The sequence below is a fragment of the Equus asinus genome, chromosome 22 (assembly GCF_041296235.1).
Source record: "Equus asinus isolate D_3611 breed Donkey chromosome 22, EquAss-T2T_v2, whole genome shotgun sequence".
Classification (NCBI taxonomy): Eukaryota; Metazoa; Chordata; class Mammalia; order Perissodactyla; family Equidae; genus Equus; species Equus asinus.
The window spans coordinates 17,693,721-17,709,267 of NC_091811.1; the positions used below are offsets into that span (position 1 = coordinate 17,693,721).

At 46.4% G+C, this 15,547-nt stretch overlaps 1 protein-coding gene across 3 annotated transcripts in view; it reads right to left on the minus strand.

Annotated features, from left to right (window-relative positions):
• The window catches only part of ANO2 (anoctamin 2), a 334,494-nt gene that overhangs the window by 314,005 nt on the left and 4,942 nt on the right, over positions 1-15,547 (minus strand). For 2 of the 3 annotated variants that reach the window (XM_070494502.1, XM_070494503.1), the window contains exons 1-2: positions 11,537-11,634; positions 1,035-1,219 (exon numbers count right to left, since the gene is read on the minus strand). In XM_070494502.1, coding sequence (XP_070350603.1) covers positions 1,035-1,219; positions 11,537-11,615 — 264 coding nt within the window. In that variant the 5' untranslated portion in view covers positions 11,616-11,634. Of the gene's footprint in view, positions 1-1,034; positions 1,220-11,536; positions 11,635-15,547 lie in introns of those variants that run through there. The other variant, XM_070494504.1, reaches the window with a different exon arrangement.

Genomic DNA, 15,547 nt, shown 5'->3' on the forward strand with positions numbered 1-15,547 from the left:
ACACACGTATGCTGATACACACAGACTGCACACACAGCAGCAAACCCCTGCACATCCACACTGCCTGGCTCCACACACAGAGCCCCATGCCCACTCCTACACAGGCACACACAGTCACCTACCAAGACTCTGTACCAGCACTCCTGCACACACACCCATCTGTGCACACATACACCAAGTGCACTCAGACACACACGCAGCCCTCCGCATGCACTGTGGCACACCCACACACATCCACCTCCTTGCAGATCTGCAGGCCTGCCTGAAAACACATGCATATTTACACACACAGAATACTCACTGGCAGGTGCTCTGGATCCATTGGAACAAAGGCCAATTCTTGTCACCTGGCTCACCCCCACCTCCCACCCCACCAGGATTCACTACACACTACACCCCTCAGAGCCCCACATCCTCCTCCTCCACCTCCTCTCCAGTCACTGGTGAGGAAACTGCCAGAGCCTCCTGCTCTCATCCACTCCCAGAGACGGAAGGGTGAGAGAAGAGGAGGAGACAGAATGAGGCTGAGCAGGGGAGGGACCTGCCTCCCCCTTTGGGTGTTTCCCTGTTTATTACTGGTTTGATACCCAGCTGCCTCTGCAGCCACCTGAGAGGTCACCTGGGCAACCAGCTGACACACCAGGCACAGGGGAGAGCCTCAGAGCCACCACAGCAGAGGTTTGGTTCCTCAGACCTGTGGGAGGGGAGCCAGGCGGTCTGCAGACCAACAGGTGGGATCACCTGGCCTGGCGCACCTCCTCCTTCCCTGAGCTTCCTCTGCCCAGAAGGCTCCAGTGATGCAGAGACACTGTGCTGTCACAACTTGGAGAGAAAGGAGAGGAAAAGGCCCTAACAAAAACCCTGGGCCTCTCTCTCTCTCTCTCTCTCTCTCTCTCTCTCTTCCTCTCTCTCTCTCTCTTACACACACACACACACACACACACACACCTGCTCCCCAAGTGAAGGGTCCCCATTGGAGAGGCTCCCTTGGGGGGCCCCCAACAGGGTGGGTCAACCCCCACCCTAGTACTCACAGAGCAGCTGTGGGAGCTCCCTCCACCGAAGAGCTGCTCAGAATCTTGGTTGGAACTGCCCGGCAGCCCCGGGGCCCGGGGACCCGGCACCTTGAGGTTTTGCTGTCCATGTTTGGGGCCCTGGCCCCCTCTGGCCACTGCCCGAGGGCTCAGCCGGCGTGGGGAGCCGGGCAGCAGGGGGATATCTGCAAGAGGGAAAGACAAAAGACAACGGAGGCAAAGCAGCTTCAGGTGATGGGAAACCGAGACGGGGAGACTGAGGCACTGAGGGACTGACACAGGGTGGCCCAGGAAAACGGCCACGTCTCCTCACAGCTGCCTCCTCTCAGTCGTCACAGCTGTAGTTAGCCAGGGTCACACTGGCCACAGGAGAGGGGAAAGTGTAGAAGGAAGTGGGAGACGGTGGGGGGCGGGAGGGCCTGCCCCTCTAAACATGTGTGCACTCGCTTGCGCATGCGCACAAACACGGAGTCTGGAGCCACCAGCGGAGCTCCTTCGGACAATGGCTGTCATAATCTCTTATAATCTCCAGACAAGAGGAGGGGGTGGTGTCAGACGAGCCAGGATGGATGGGGCAGTGCCTGAAGAGACACCTTGAATTAATGCCAAAGGCTTAGGCTTTGGGGCCTCTCCTGGGGCAGCCAGACCAGCTGGCCCCCACGCCGGCCCCCACGCCCCTCGAGGAGAACCAAGGACAGACAGACGGTGGGAACGCTGACGGCAGGGGCATCCTCTGACAAAAGGGCTGCCTCCAGGGCCCTTGAGGGTCCCCGTGCACCTGCCGCCTCCGCAACAACCCACAGCAGGAGCACAGTGCGATTTCGGAAAACTTCCAGCATCACCCCTGGAGGGAAAGGAACCCCGTGGGTGATGGAACTGCAGAACGTTCAACTGAAGGAGCCTGAGAGGTTGAACACTCCAACTCTGCTTTACACCAAAGCCCCAGACGGGTCTCAAGGCTGGTCAGACTCAATGTATTCCCACCTTGGAGAAACACTCTTTCAAGGAGAGCAGCCCAGCCCAGGGCACCTGGACTCGGACCTCAGCCCTGCCACTCGCCCGTCCTGAGACCTCCCTGAGCCTGTTTCTCCAACCACAAGTGAGGAGAATCCCAACCTTGCAAGATTGTAGTGGGAATGAGAACAAGAACAGTCATTAGCCTATGGCCATGCAATAACAGGTGGTTATTATAATTATTCTTAGTATTTTCATTTTAAGCTCCCTGTGAGCAGAAATCACACCTTGTACATCCAGCTCAGCCCTTAGCCCCTGCTGAATGAAGGAATGAAGGAATGAACAAAAGGCAGCTCTTCTTGGTCTCTTGAAAAGCTTCTGGTCAGTTGCCAGGTCATGGAGCCCCTTCTGCACCCAGCTCTCTGCTGAACAGTTTCAGTAAGCCGAGAACGTCTGATCCCTGCCTTGAGAGACTTAGCATCTCTTTACGAAGACAGAGCTGACATGCAAGAAACACGATTATGACCACCAGAGTAAAGCTTTCACAATTTATTTCTATATTGTGGTGGGTGGCTTCTGGAAGGCACTCCCTGGGGACAGAATGTAGAAGGCCAGGAGTGGGCATGCATGCTGGTGGTGCAACAGGGGGGCCTCCAGCTGGGGATATCAAGGAAGGGGCTTCCTTCCTTCATCCCTAGTCTTTCCTCATCCCTCTCCCCTTGTGCCTCATGCCTGAAAACAGGAAGGCCTGAAACTTCCAGATGCATGTCTAAAAAGGCCAAGACCATCCTGATACGTAAGTGGGCAGATGATAAAGTGATGCCCGCTCAAGGTCGGCCCTTCCTTGACAGCTATATTTGCTTTCACAATTGTGACTTGGGGTAGCCCCAATTCAGAGTTAGCCCAAAGCTTTAGTCAAACCACTATCCAGGAGCCACCAGCCCCCAAAGGTGCCACCTAGGGTTTGAGGCTGGCCTCCAGGGCCCCACTAGCCATCCTGGCTGCTCCCTCTGCTTGCCCTCTGACACATAGATCATGGCTGCCTGGGGCCCTGCTTTCATGCCCACTCTCTCCCCCAACCAATGATTAGAGCACAGCATATGGTTCATCCTTCGGCTGCAGAAAGACATACTAGGTACTAATGACACAGATGTGGAGCGACCCGAAAAATCTGGGTTAAGCCATGAGATGAAAGCTAAGGGGCAATATGGTAAAGCCTGGCCATCAAGAAGGATAGGGCAGGTGAACACGCTACAAGGGAATCCCCTAAGAAGCTGAGAAGAGGTGACTTGAGGTTGATCAGAAGTAAAGGCCTTCAGACACAGCCTACAGAATGTGTTATTTGGAAATCATGTTTCCTTCATTGACCATTCACTTGCCTCTTGGCACATGCTGCCTTGAACAACAGATGCCTAGTGTTCGTGAAATGGCTACCCTCGTGGGTTATGGCTGCCATGAGACAGTGGCATGGCTTACCTATCTCTCGATCCATTAGATGGATTTTCACAAGCCTTGGAGCTGGAGCCTCTTCTCTACACTCTAACTCTTTCCCTGGGCACTCTCATCCACTCCCATGGCTTTAATTATCACCTACATGCTCATGGCTCTCAAAATCTTACCTTTAACCATGACTTTCCTCTAGCCACCAGGTCATACATTCGCCTGCCCACCTGGCATCCCCACCTGGATGCTTCAGAGCCCCTCAAAACCAGCATGTCCAAAACCAAACTTACAATCTTCTCCACAACATGATTCTTTTTCAGTGTTCCCCAGTGCTATGGACACTGCCACAGTACGCTCAGTCCACAAACCAGAAATCTACAGACAGCCTTCTTCCCTCAGACCGCATGTCCAATTTGTCACCAATCCCAAGAATTTTACCCCTGAATTATCTCCCAAATCCATCTCCCAAATTCACCACCTTCATGACTACCGCGCTAGTCCAAGCTGCCTCCTCACTCACCCGGATCACTCCAATAGCCTCCCAAAGCCCCCTGTTCCCATCCCTGCTCCCCTTCACTGTTCTCCACAGTCAGGTGGTCCTTTCAAAATGTCAATCTGGCCATGACACCCTCATGTGCTTCCCACCGCCCTCGGGCTGTGAGACCCTGCATAATCTGGTCTGCCTACATCTCCGCCTCTTCTCTCTCATGTCCTGCTGGATCCCTGAGTTCCAGTCATACTGTTCTGCTTTCAGGGTCTTCAATGCCCCATACTCCCTCCCAGCCCAGGATCTTGTGTATGTTCTTCTTTCTGGCTAGAACACACTTCTTCATCTGGCTGTGGGCTCCTCCTATTTGGGTCATTAGACCCAGAAAATCAAATGTAGTTCATTCTTGTTTCAAAAACCTGCCAATCAAGGTGTGACAGGAACATTCAGATACTACTAGCAAAGCTAATTTCCTTCTATCCCAGATACGACTGAAGTTCCACAAGATGAGGCGGTACATGGAGGGCTAGGTGGAGGTGTGGGGCCACAGGGACATATGTAAGGAGGTCATAGGAATGCCTTTGAGCTTCATCTAGTGTACTTCACTGGTCAGCCAGTAGCCAGAGAGAGTGGGGCTCAAGGAGCAGCATTTACTGTCTAGTGTCTCTGAGTAAAGATAACCCATTGATGGCAGCCCATTGATTGTCTAGTCAAAGTGACTCCTTCTATGCCCCAAGCCTTTGTCTGGACTCCCAAATGACAACCCCACCTGACCATCCCATATATGACTAGACTATCTTCCAACTGTCCAGACCCTCATAGCCTTCTAGAGCAATAGGGTGGGGGGAAAGGCGAACCCTGCTCACCTAGTCAAAGTGTGACCAGATGAGACAACCAGAGGCCTCCCACTGAGCATGGACAGAGGGCAGCCCCACCTTGGCGGCAGCACCTGTCCACATCCTCGTCTGCCCCCTAATCCATTCTCCTCCTCCACCCTCAGAGTGATTATTAGTATTCCACACATTATTCCATCCTCCCAATCAAAGCCCTTCAATGGCTCCCCACTGCTAGAATTTAAAATCTTTACCGCAAACTGATTGGTGGTCCATATAAGGTCCTCCAACCTTATTCTTGCCCTCATCCCCATTGTGCATCTCTTTGAATCTAGAGACTTTCTGAATGTTCTTATTTGCTCCATTTGTGGGGACCTTGAGGCATAGTGGAGCCTTAGGGGCACTTGATGGGGAGGGAGGCTGCACTTTTTGAGGATGGGGAGCACATGAAGGGAGGAAGGGCATTCTGGTCTTGCTCAGCTGTTTGGAGGCACCTGCAGCCTGTCTGAGTGGTCCAAGGCCACAGTTGACAGTCTTTGTCAGGCTGCTAACAAGAGAATCAATAAAAGCCACGGGGTCATTTGGGACTACATGGGTGTGGCACAGGGTGGGGTCTACCCCCACCTGAGAAGCACTGGGGTCCACTGACTGATGTCTCCTCCCCACTCTGCACCCCCCAGGACTGGCCATAGGTACTCTGGGCCACAAGGCAAGCCCCAAACTGAGCCAGGAGTGAGCTCAGCCACACTGAGCCTTGGCGTCTAGTTTTAACATTGCCACAATTTGGGTAAAATAATATATTTTCTCTGAGCTTTGTTATGATTTCCATGATTCTGGGAAGGGTGTCATTATGGTAGTTTTTCCTCATAGGGTGAGAGTAATGATACGGTAAGAAAAAAGATTAAAAACCCGTGGAAGTACAAGAGCTATGGAAAATGCAAGAGATAATTATCAAATCCTGCCTCGGGGCCTCCTCGAAGTTTCCCTCATGGTTTTACTACCGTCTCATAAGTAACCACAGGCAGGTGAAGTGTGAAGTGCCCTGAATAATATGCTAGCCTCTGTCACCAGCTTTTCAAGGCCACCACTTCTGGCAAAACCAAACAAGCCAGGACTGTCCTGCCAGAAGACAGAGCGCCCACACTCTCTGAAGCCAAGAACAGGACCCCAGGCATGGATGGGCCTACTGCCAGGCAGGCCCTCTTGGAAGCCTCAGAGAGACCTGGGCACTTAAGATTTTGAAGGTGCTCACTCTGGACCCTCCCCAAGCATCCTAGGATGGATGGATTACATTTCAGTTAGGGTCAACATTTATGCTGAGGTCTCATCTTACTTTCCTGCATGAATCTGACCCAGGACAACAGTCAAAATTTGAGGCACAAAACTTGAAATTTAGACCCAGTGGCCCTGCTCATCACCCCACCCCTTACCTACAGTCCTGCTGAACAGCACCTTTCTCAGCCTCTGCATGTGGCCAGAGTAACAGAAGGATGACCCTCCAGTTCCATCCACACAAAAAGGACTATTTGCAAACCTGTGTCCTCAGCTCTGCTCTTCTTGTAGCCTTGGCTCAAAAACAGCCTTCTCACCCCTGAGGCTCAAACGTCCCCTTCCTGATGACGACACTGCCACAATTTGCACCCTCACCTTGTACCTGGATAAGAGCTAGCTGGCCTCCCTGCTGCCAGTCTTGCTCCCCTCCGATCCTGAGTTCACACTGCAGCCAGCGTTACCATTTTCAAACAATCTGACCAAGTTACTCCCACCCAGTGGCTTCCCACTCTTCTTAGGACGAAGACCAAATTGTCTAGTATAGCTTACAGGGCCTTTCACTATCTGGCCTCTGCCCACCTTTCTGAACTGCTTCATCTCCCAATACCCACATGGCCAGCCCTACCCCTCCTGGCCCCTCCCTCATTGCACACACCATCGTGCCGTGCTCCAAGCACAACTGGACATTCTTCGTGGGGAAGAGGGGAGTGTGTGTGTGTCTATATACATATATATAGATATAGATATAGATATAGATATAGATATAGATATATTCTTTCACATCTCCACTCATTCATGCCAGAGCCATTTACCTTCCCAGGCATTGTATAATACATTGGAAATATAAAGTTAAACAGAACTTGGTCCTTTCCACCAACCCCTGGGAGCTCACAAGGAAGGTAGACTAATAAAGAAGGAAGAGGGACTAATAAGGAGATAATCTTAGGAATGAGAGGAGATAAAGTTGGAGTGTGAACAAAGACCTACAGAAGCAGAAGGCCTCATATCTGCTTAAAGATATCAGGAAAGGCCTCCCAGAGCACTTGAGTTTTGAGGTGCATCTAGAAAAGATAAGCATGCATCTTTCAATGGTCAAGAGAGGATAGGAGATTCCAGGAAGAAAGACAATCATTTGCATTGTCCTTTGCAATCAGCTGCCAAGCTTGGCTGTTTCAGATTGTCAGCCTCCTGAGAGCAGGGACTGCCTCACTCCTTCTCCTCCTTTTCCATCCACATAGTCCCAATAAGTGAGGACTGTGTGGTGAGATTTGAGAGGTATAGAAAGGACTCTTCTGATTTACACCACTCACTTTTTAACATGACTTACAAGGCCCTTTACCATCTTTCCTATCCATCTTCCCAGTATCAATCATCTCCTGCTAGTCACTCTCCACTCACAGTCACACACAGACCCTCTCTAGAAAGACTCACCCACCTGCAGCTTCCAGAAGGAGACCTGATTTTTTCTTGTCTTTTGTCTTTGGAATTGTTCTCCCTTTCGACCCTAAACATCTCTCCTCAATCCTATATCCACCCCCAATCCCACTCTGTTAACATGCAGGGTTCACAAGTTATAATAACAAAAAATTTTAAGTGGGAGAGCAACATGACTAGAATTACATTAGGAAGATCACCCCGGCTATAGTGAGGACAAATGGGGTGTCAGGGGAAGGAAGGATGGGTGGATGGATGGATGGATGGGTGAATAGATGGATGGATGATTGGATGGATGGATGGATCCCTAACTTCTTTGCTGCTACAGGTGACCTTTAATAAAACTTTTATTTCACTGGTCACCCTGCTGCTCAAAAACCTCCACTGTCTTGAGGCTTACAAAAAACTTGGCATTCCAAGACTCCCATATCTGGCTGTTATATGTCTCGGCTGCCTAATCCCTCCATCAGATAAGAACATTTCTCTTTAACCAAACACGTCTCCAAATTTATTCTCACACCGTGCCTTTGTTCATGCAGTCACCCTGCTTGGAATGTTCTCTCCACTTGTCTAAGTTCCATCAGCTAAAGTCCTACCCCTACACCAGCCTTCCCTAACCACTTAGGGAAGTCCAGAAGATTTGCCTTTTATCTTTGTATTCCTAGCATAGGACTCTGGATGCAATAGAGGCTTAATAAACATTTTGAGGTAATGATGTAGAGAATTAGAAAACCCATTCTTATAAGGGAATTTTGAAACAGAAGAGATTCCCCTCTGAACTGAACACAGACTTGCCCTAATCATAACAACAACTACAACACTAATCGCTGACACCTTATATGTGCTAGGCATTGTTCTAAGCACTTTACCTGTATCAACCCACTTAATTTTCATGATAACCCTACGAGGTAGGTACTATTGTCTCCATTTTACTGACTGGAAGAAACTAAGACATAGAGAGGTCAAGTAAGTTGCCCACGGTCACCAGCTAGTAAGTGGTGTACTCACAGTCCACACTTTTAACCACTAAGCTATCCTATGCAGAGGGAAGAGGGACAACCAAGACAGCTTGATAAGTCCCTTCCTGACTGGACATTCTTGACATCCTTCACCCCTTTAAAAAGCCCTTTTTACAAATAGTATTTATAGTCAATGCTCAGACCCAAGATCCTCAAAGTGAAGACCAAGGAAAAGAAAAGAATAAGAAATTCATTTCAGGAAGTGCTTCTCTCAAAGACAAAGTCCACAGATTGGGCCTTGAATGAGTGGCCCAAGTGAAACCTTCTCATCGGCAGCCCATTCCACACTGTGGTTTGGAGTACAGCTGGTGAGATTAAGGTACTATTGTCCCTGCCTCATATAAATACCACAAGAAAGTAGCCAGTCCACAATATAATTGGTCAAAACTGTTCCATTAGCTAGTTAATTACAACCTGTTTTGCAAGTACTTTGACACGAAAGAGAGTGATGATGCAATGGTGAGCAAAATGCAATCCTTCCCCCAGCCCTTCTATACAAAACACAACACAACACACACACACACACTCACACACTTTAATGAGGTCGATTGACTCTTCTGTGAATTCTTAGTGGGTTCCCGCAATGTCCCTCATCCTCCTCCACCGCCCATAAACATCTTCCATCTCTGACCCTTCTCTTCCTCCCGGGTGTAAACAAGATTGATGATCTCTTTCTTATTCCCATCTCTCCAAAGAAGGTGAAAAAGATTTCTGTTGCCCAAAATGGACTGGGTCTGAGGTTAAAGCCTAAAACAGCTCTTCCACTCATAGCTCTCCATCTTAGGCTGTTGAGGTCTTCAGATCTGGATGAGATGCTGAGGATTATAGGATTCAGCCGATGTGATGGATATGGATGAACCTGAGAATTTTATAAAATATCTCAAACACATTTATAGTCTACAGGAAATTGCTCAGAAATCTTCTCCCTTACAGTGTTGTTAACTGATATGAGTAAATTCATATCATACAGACAGCAAGCTTCATCTGCTGGGCTGAGGTCTCCTCAAAGAACAGAATAGTGCCTATCTTGTTCACCACTATATCCTTAGCCCTGAGCATGGGGACTGGCACATACTCAGCCTTGGGAGTGGGGCAAGTGCCTTCCCACAGCTTGGAAAAAGGGAAGTCTCAACAGCAAGCATCAGCTGAGATGGTAACACCATGTAGAATCTTGGAGAACTGTTCATGAGCACACTTGAGACACCCCAAGGGACTCTGATAATTACTGAGTGGGACTCTAAGGGAGACTGGAGATCCCATAATAACTAGTTAGGGAAAAGCTTGAGAGACACATGTTTTAATTTCTCATAACTTCACCTCTACCAGGCTGCTGTGGCCTAGCCAAACCCAGATTACTCTTACTTAAAACCAGATGTGTCCTCATTTGACTATCAGTGAAGTTTTGATCACCACTTTCCAAAGGACAGAACTAGAAGAAGTAGTTCTGGAGAAGGAGAAACAGAAGCACACAAGAGCAACTCTGTGGGGAGGAGGAGATGGGAAGCCAGACTTAAAATATTAGGATTCAGCAATTGGGAAAGTGACCACAAATGGGGACACAGGGTGATTCTCAACCCCAGATGCACCCTGGAATCACCTAAGAAGCTTAAAATAGTGACATCTGGGCTCCACCTCGAGATTTGGACTTCGTTAGTCTGGGGTGCTCTACTGTGCCACCAGGGTTAAGATCACTGGTCTACAGCACCACTAACAGAATCAAAAACGTGATCTCAGACCTAGCACAAAGTCTTGAAATATTAAAAAGAAGAAGCACGACCTGAAAGTTGAACAAGGGAAGCTTAGGACAAACAAAACAAAGGGCTGCTTAGCACAGTGAAGGTAAATATTTAGAACTAGAGACCTGCCTTTCCCTGGATGTCAAAACCTTGGGTGCTGCATGACCCCAGAAGCCAGGGAAGTCTGTCACTGGAGAAGAAAGAACAGCTACCATGCTTGGCAATCCATGAGCACACTTTGGCCCACTGGCTACAGAAGTTGTGTGTGCCTCAACCCGGGGTAGGACCCTCCCCTTTCACAGCTTCAGTTTGGCTCCCTGACTTCTAAAGCATACTTTAGAGCCTTGATCATGGTACCAGCTTGAGAGTCAGATGGGATAGGAATGGGTTCTACACAATCCAAATAAATTCAAATGCTAAGTGTCATTAAATGGAGTTAACTTGTGCCTAAATGATGTGATACAGTTCACAGATGAGCTGGAGGCACGTCTACCTGCCACAGCAAAGAGGAAGGCAAACATCTTCCTCTAAATCGACAGCATAGACATGTGACACTCCAGGAGGAGCCTCAAGTTAAGTTTATAAGACCACCATAACACAGCACGCATTTAAAAAGCAACTTTTTAAAAAGATGACCCTCAGGTAGGATTTCATCATTTCACCTAAATTCAGAGGATCATAGCCAACTCTCATAACTAAATACCTTGTTTAAATCTTTCATAATGAAATTTTTATTATAAGAAAGATTTTTTCAATGTGCAACTGTATCTTTAGTTCGTATATTATTTTTAAAATTTCTCTTTTTGTCTTTCCCTTAACCTAATATATTCATTTCATAAGGATATGTACTTAAATTCTGAAAAAGATTGAGTTCCCCTGAGGAGAAATCAAATTCATACCTAGTGTCCCAAAGAGACAAATTCCTTGGGTTTCAAGGACAGGTGAGGTATGACGTTCACAGTAAAAGGAAAACTCACAATGTCTTCACCTGCTTTCTCTAACTCATACTAGGCAGAAAATTTTAATAAAAATTTAAAGGAACAATTTTTTAAAATATTTTCTTAAAAAGAAGCAACTGAATCTGTTAGCCAACTACTGTCACACCAGCTCACTATTAATTAATTCATTCATTCAAAACCATCTAATAAGTATTTACCACATACCCTGTCTTGTCCTGGGTGGTGAAACTTGAAGATCTCAGAACCTACTTGGGGAGACAAATGCATAAATCTGTAACTTTAATACTGTAAAATAAACATGAATATGCCACACCAAACTTACCATTTTTGATAGGCCCCTATGACAGAGACTACTAGCTGCTTACCAAAATCCATGTTCTCTTCTTCTTCCTGAACACACGCTAGATCAAATTTCCCAGCCTCCCTGCAGTTAGATACGGCCATGAGACGGAGTTCCAGCCAGAGGAATGTGAACAGAGTGATATGTGCTATTTCTAGGACTGACCCACAGAAACCTTTCACGCATGCTCCTGCGTGCTCCCCCATGCTCTTTTCTCCTTTCAAATAATTGGAATGGAAACTCTCAGGGCCACCTTGGAAGTCATAACTGAAATTGGCTGAACCTCCATCATCCTAGGTCCGGAAAAGCCACATGGAAAAGAGCCACCCCGCCAACTTGTTCACCCACCCAGGACTATTATTTTAGGAGGAAGTGAACTGTTGCTGTGTTTTGCTCATTATTTATTCTTTAGTCTATTCATTAGAGCAGCTAGCTGAGCATTACCCTAACCAATATAGTACCCTTCACTATCGATGTGGATGATAATAAATAATTCCGTTTACAAGTGGAGTAAGTCAGTCCACTGAGATACCATCCATGTCAAATACCCATACTTCAGAGCCTTGCTCAACACAGTCTTTCCCAAACTTTTCCCAACCTGAGATTTTAACAACCCCCTCACACTTCTGCACACCACGAGTGAGGAGAGACACTCAAAGGTAGAGACTGGACGCCACCTTTGACCCTTACTGCAGCCGGACACAAAGCAGGTGCTCAGTGAAAGAGGGGATGGGACATCGAGATGCTGAAAAGATGAACAGAAAGGGCTTTCTGGGCAAAGTCTCCTCTTCTACGCTTTGTAGAATTCTGGAGCTTTGATTACATGGAGTCCAAGTATTTTTGAACAATAAGTAAGTTGTCTTTAAAGAAAAGTTTGGGGCTTGTCTGCAGGTAGTCCCGTAGTCTAACTCTCCATCAAGGCAAGATTAAGGTTTCTTAGCTTCCCATTAAAAGTAAATAAATAAAACAATTTCACTCTCTTCTAAATCGTGAGGATCACTTTTGAATTAACATTAGAGGGTCCTGTCATTTCTGGCCCTTGCCAACGGCTCACATCTAGAACTGTTTGCTAACAAAATACTTTTTGATTAAAAGCCTGTTGACAAGGACTTCTGCTTCCAGTAATGTTAAAATAACTGGTACTGGGGTAGATATTCTTCCACAAACAAATAAAAACAGGACAAAATATATGGATCAACCATTTTCAGGCACTGAACAACCATCAGCACGGATCTGCATCACCCTAGAGAACAGGAACTCACCAGCGTAGCCCCATCGGGACAAGTTATGGACTGGGGTTCAGGGAGCTGGGATCCAACTAAAGCAAGGAGATCCCACTGAATCGAGGAGGCAGAGATCAAGATCTGGAGTGGCTAAAACAGCTGGAAGTTATGGGGTGGAGCACAAGAGAGGAGGAATCTGCCCAAAGGAAGGGCCCCAGAGCTCTCTGGGGATTCTTCTTGAGTCCTTGGCTGAGAGCAAGTCTTCACGGGCATAGACTAAGATATACGAGGCCCACCAGAGAGAGGCTGCCACAACACTGAGATCTGAACAGAGATGCTGGGGTCGAACAGGACGGGGAAGTGTTGAATCTTCATCCCATCTGAGTGGCAAGACCTCGTGAACATGTCCTAATGCTGCAGACATCCAGCTGAGACACCGGGGGCCTCATTTCAGGAGTAAGAACCACACACTGGAGAAAAGTTTACTCCAGACTGTCCCTAAAAGTTCCGAAGGCCAACCCCTGAAAAGATCAATAGGGGAGACAGAGTTGAGAGGTTGAAGCTTGCCAAGTTAGAGAATCTTGGGAAATACCTTGGATTTTCCACAAATATACTCTAACAAAGGAGAAAATCAAACCTAGATAAGCCCAAAGTGATCAGCCAGTAATTGAACTGCCTGCTGGAATTTTTAAAAAATTTTTCTTAACCTTCTTGAGAGGAAGATAATGTTGCATCATGTACAACATCCATTTTGCCATCAAAACTTACTAGACATGCAAAGAAACAGGAATAAGTGACCCATAAAAGACAGAACAGAAGCAGTAAAAACTGACCTCAGCCCTCTGGCCTTTTGCACCTGGTCCAGAGGGATCGGAAGCCAATTCACCCCAGCCCCACCCTCATGGAAGATTCACACCCAGGCTGTCCTCACAGCAAGAGGCTGGTGAGGCTGCTGAGCTGGCCTTGATCACACACACAGACAGAGCCTGTGCTGGATCTGGCCCTGTCAACAGACTGGTATCTTGTTCTCATCACTCCTTCCTAGTTCTGTAGTCTATGCTCCTAAAATAAACAGGGCTTGATCACACACACACACAAACTTGATCTCAAGAGAGCCCAGATGTAGGGTTTAGCAAACAAAGACTTTAAAGAAGCTAACATAAATATGTTCTAATAAGCAAAGATAAGCATGATCTAATGTGTAAAAGATAGGGAAGCTGTGCAGAGAAATAGAAACTACAAATGTTACTATCCTCATCCTTCCTGATTCAAAACCTACTACAAAGCTCTTGTGGTACCGGCTTGTCTTGTGGACAGACATATAGACATATAGATCAATCGGTAGAATTGGGATTCCAGAAAGAAGCCCTTGAATTTCAACAAAGGTACCAAGAAATGGGGAAGGAAACGGGGAAGTGGTGCTGGGACAAATGGATATCCCATGCAGAATAATGCAGCTGGGCCCTTTCCTCATACCACACAAAATTAACTATTTCAAAAAGGGTCATAGACCTAAATGCGACAGCTAAAACTGTAAAACTATTAGAAGACAACATAGGAGCTAATCTTTAGAGCCTTGGGTTAAGTGATGGTTTCTAAGCTTTTATACCAAAAACACAAGCAATCAAGGAAAAAATAGACAAATGGGCTTCCTCAAAATTGAAAAGTGATTCAAAAGACACCATTAATAAAATGAACATACAGAATGGGGGAAAATACTTGTAAGTCATATGCCAGATAAACAGAGTATATAAAGAACTTTTACAACTCAACAATAAAAAGACAAATAACCTAATTTAAAAATGAGCAAAGGATCTGAATAGACATTTCTCCAAAGAAGTTAGATAGATGGCCAACAAGCACGTGAAAAGATGTTCAAAATCATTAGTTGTGAGGAAAATGCAAATCAAAACCACAATGAGATCCATTTTACACCCACTAGGATGGTGAGGATGTAGAGAAATTAAAACCCTCATACACTGCTGGCAGAAATGTAAAATGGCACAGTCACTTTGGAAAATAGTCTGGCAGTTCCTGAAAAAGTTAAACACAGAGTTTCCGTATGACCCAACAATTCCACTCCTAGGTATATAACCAAGAGAAATGAAAACATATCTACTGTCATCATTGCTTAATGACAGGGATACATTCTGAGATACACACCATTAGGCAACGTCATCATTATGTGAATCTCATAGAGTGTACTTACACAAACCTGGAAGATATTAGCCTACTACACACCTAGGCTCCATTATAATCTTATGGGACCACCATCATATATGTGGTCCGTCATTGACCAAAACATTGTTATGCAGTGCGTGACCGTACACACAAAGACTTCTACTTGAAAGTTCATAGCAGCATTATTCAGAGTAGCCAACAAGTGGAAATCCAAATGTCCATCAACTTATAAATAGATAAGCCAAATGTGGTATATCCATACAAGGGAATATTATTCAGCCATAAAAAGAAATGAAGTACCGACACATGTTACAATAGGGCCAAATGTTGAAAATATTATGCTAACTGAAAGAATTCAGACACAAATGCCACATAGTGTATGGTTCCACTTATATAAAGTATTCAGAATAGGCAAATCCATGGAGACAGAAAGTAGATTAGTAGTTGCCAGGAGTTAGAGAGAGGGAGGAAAGGTGAATGACAGCCAATGAGTATGAGATTTCTTTTTAGGATGATGAAAATATTCTAAAATTAGATAGTGGTGATGGTTTGCACAACTCTGAATACATTAAAAACCACTGAATTGTACACTTTTAAAGGGTGAATTTTATGGTACGTGATTGTATCTCCAT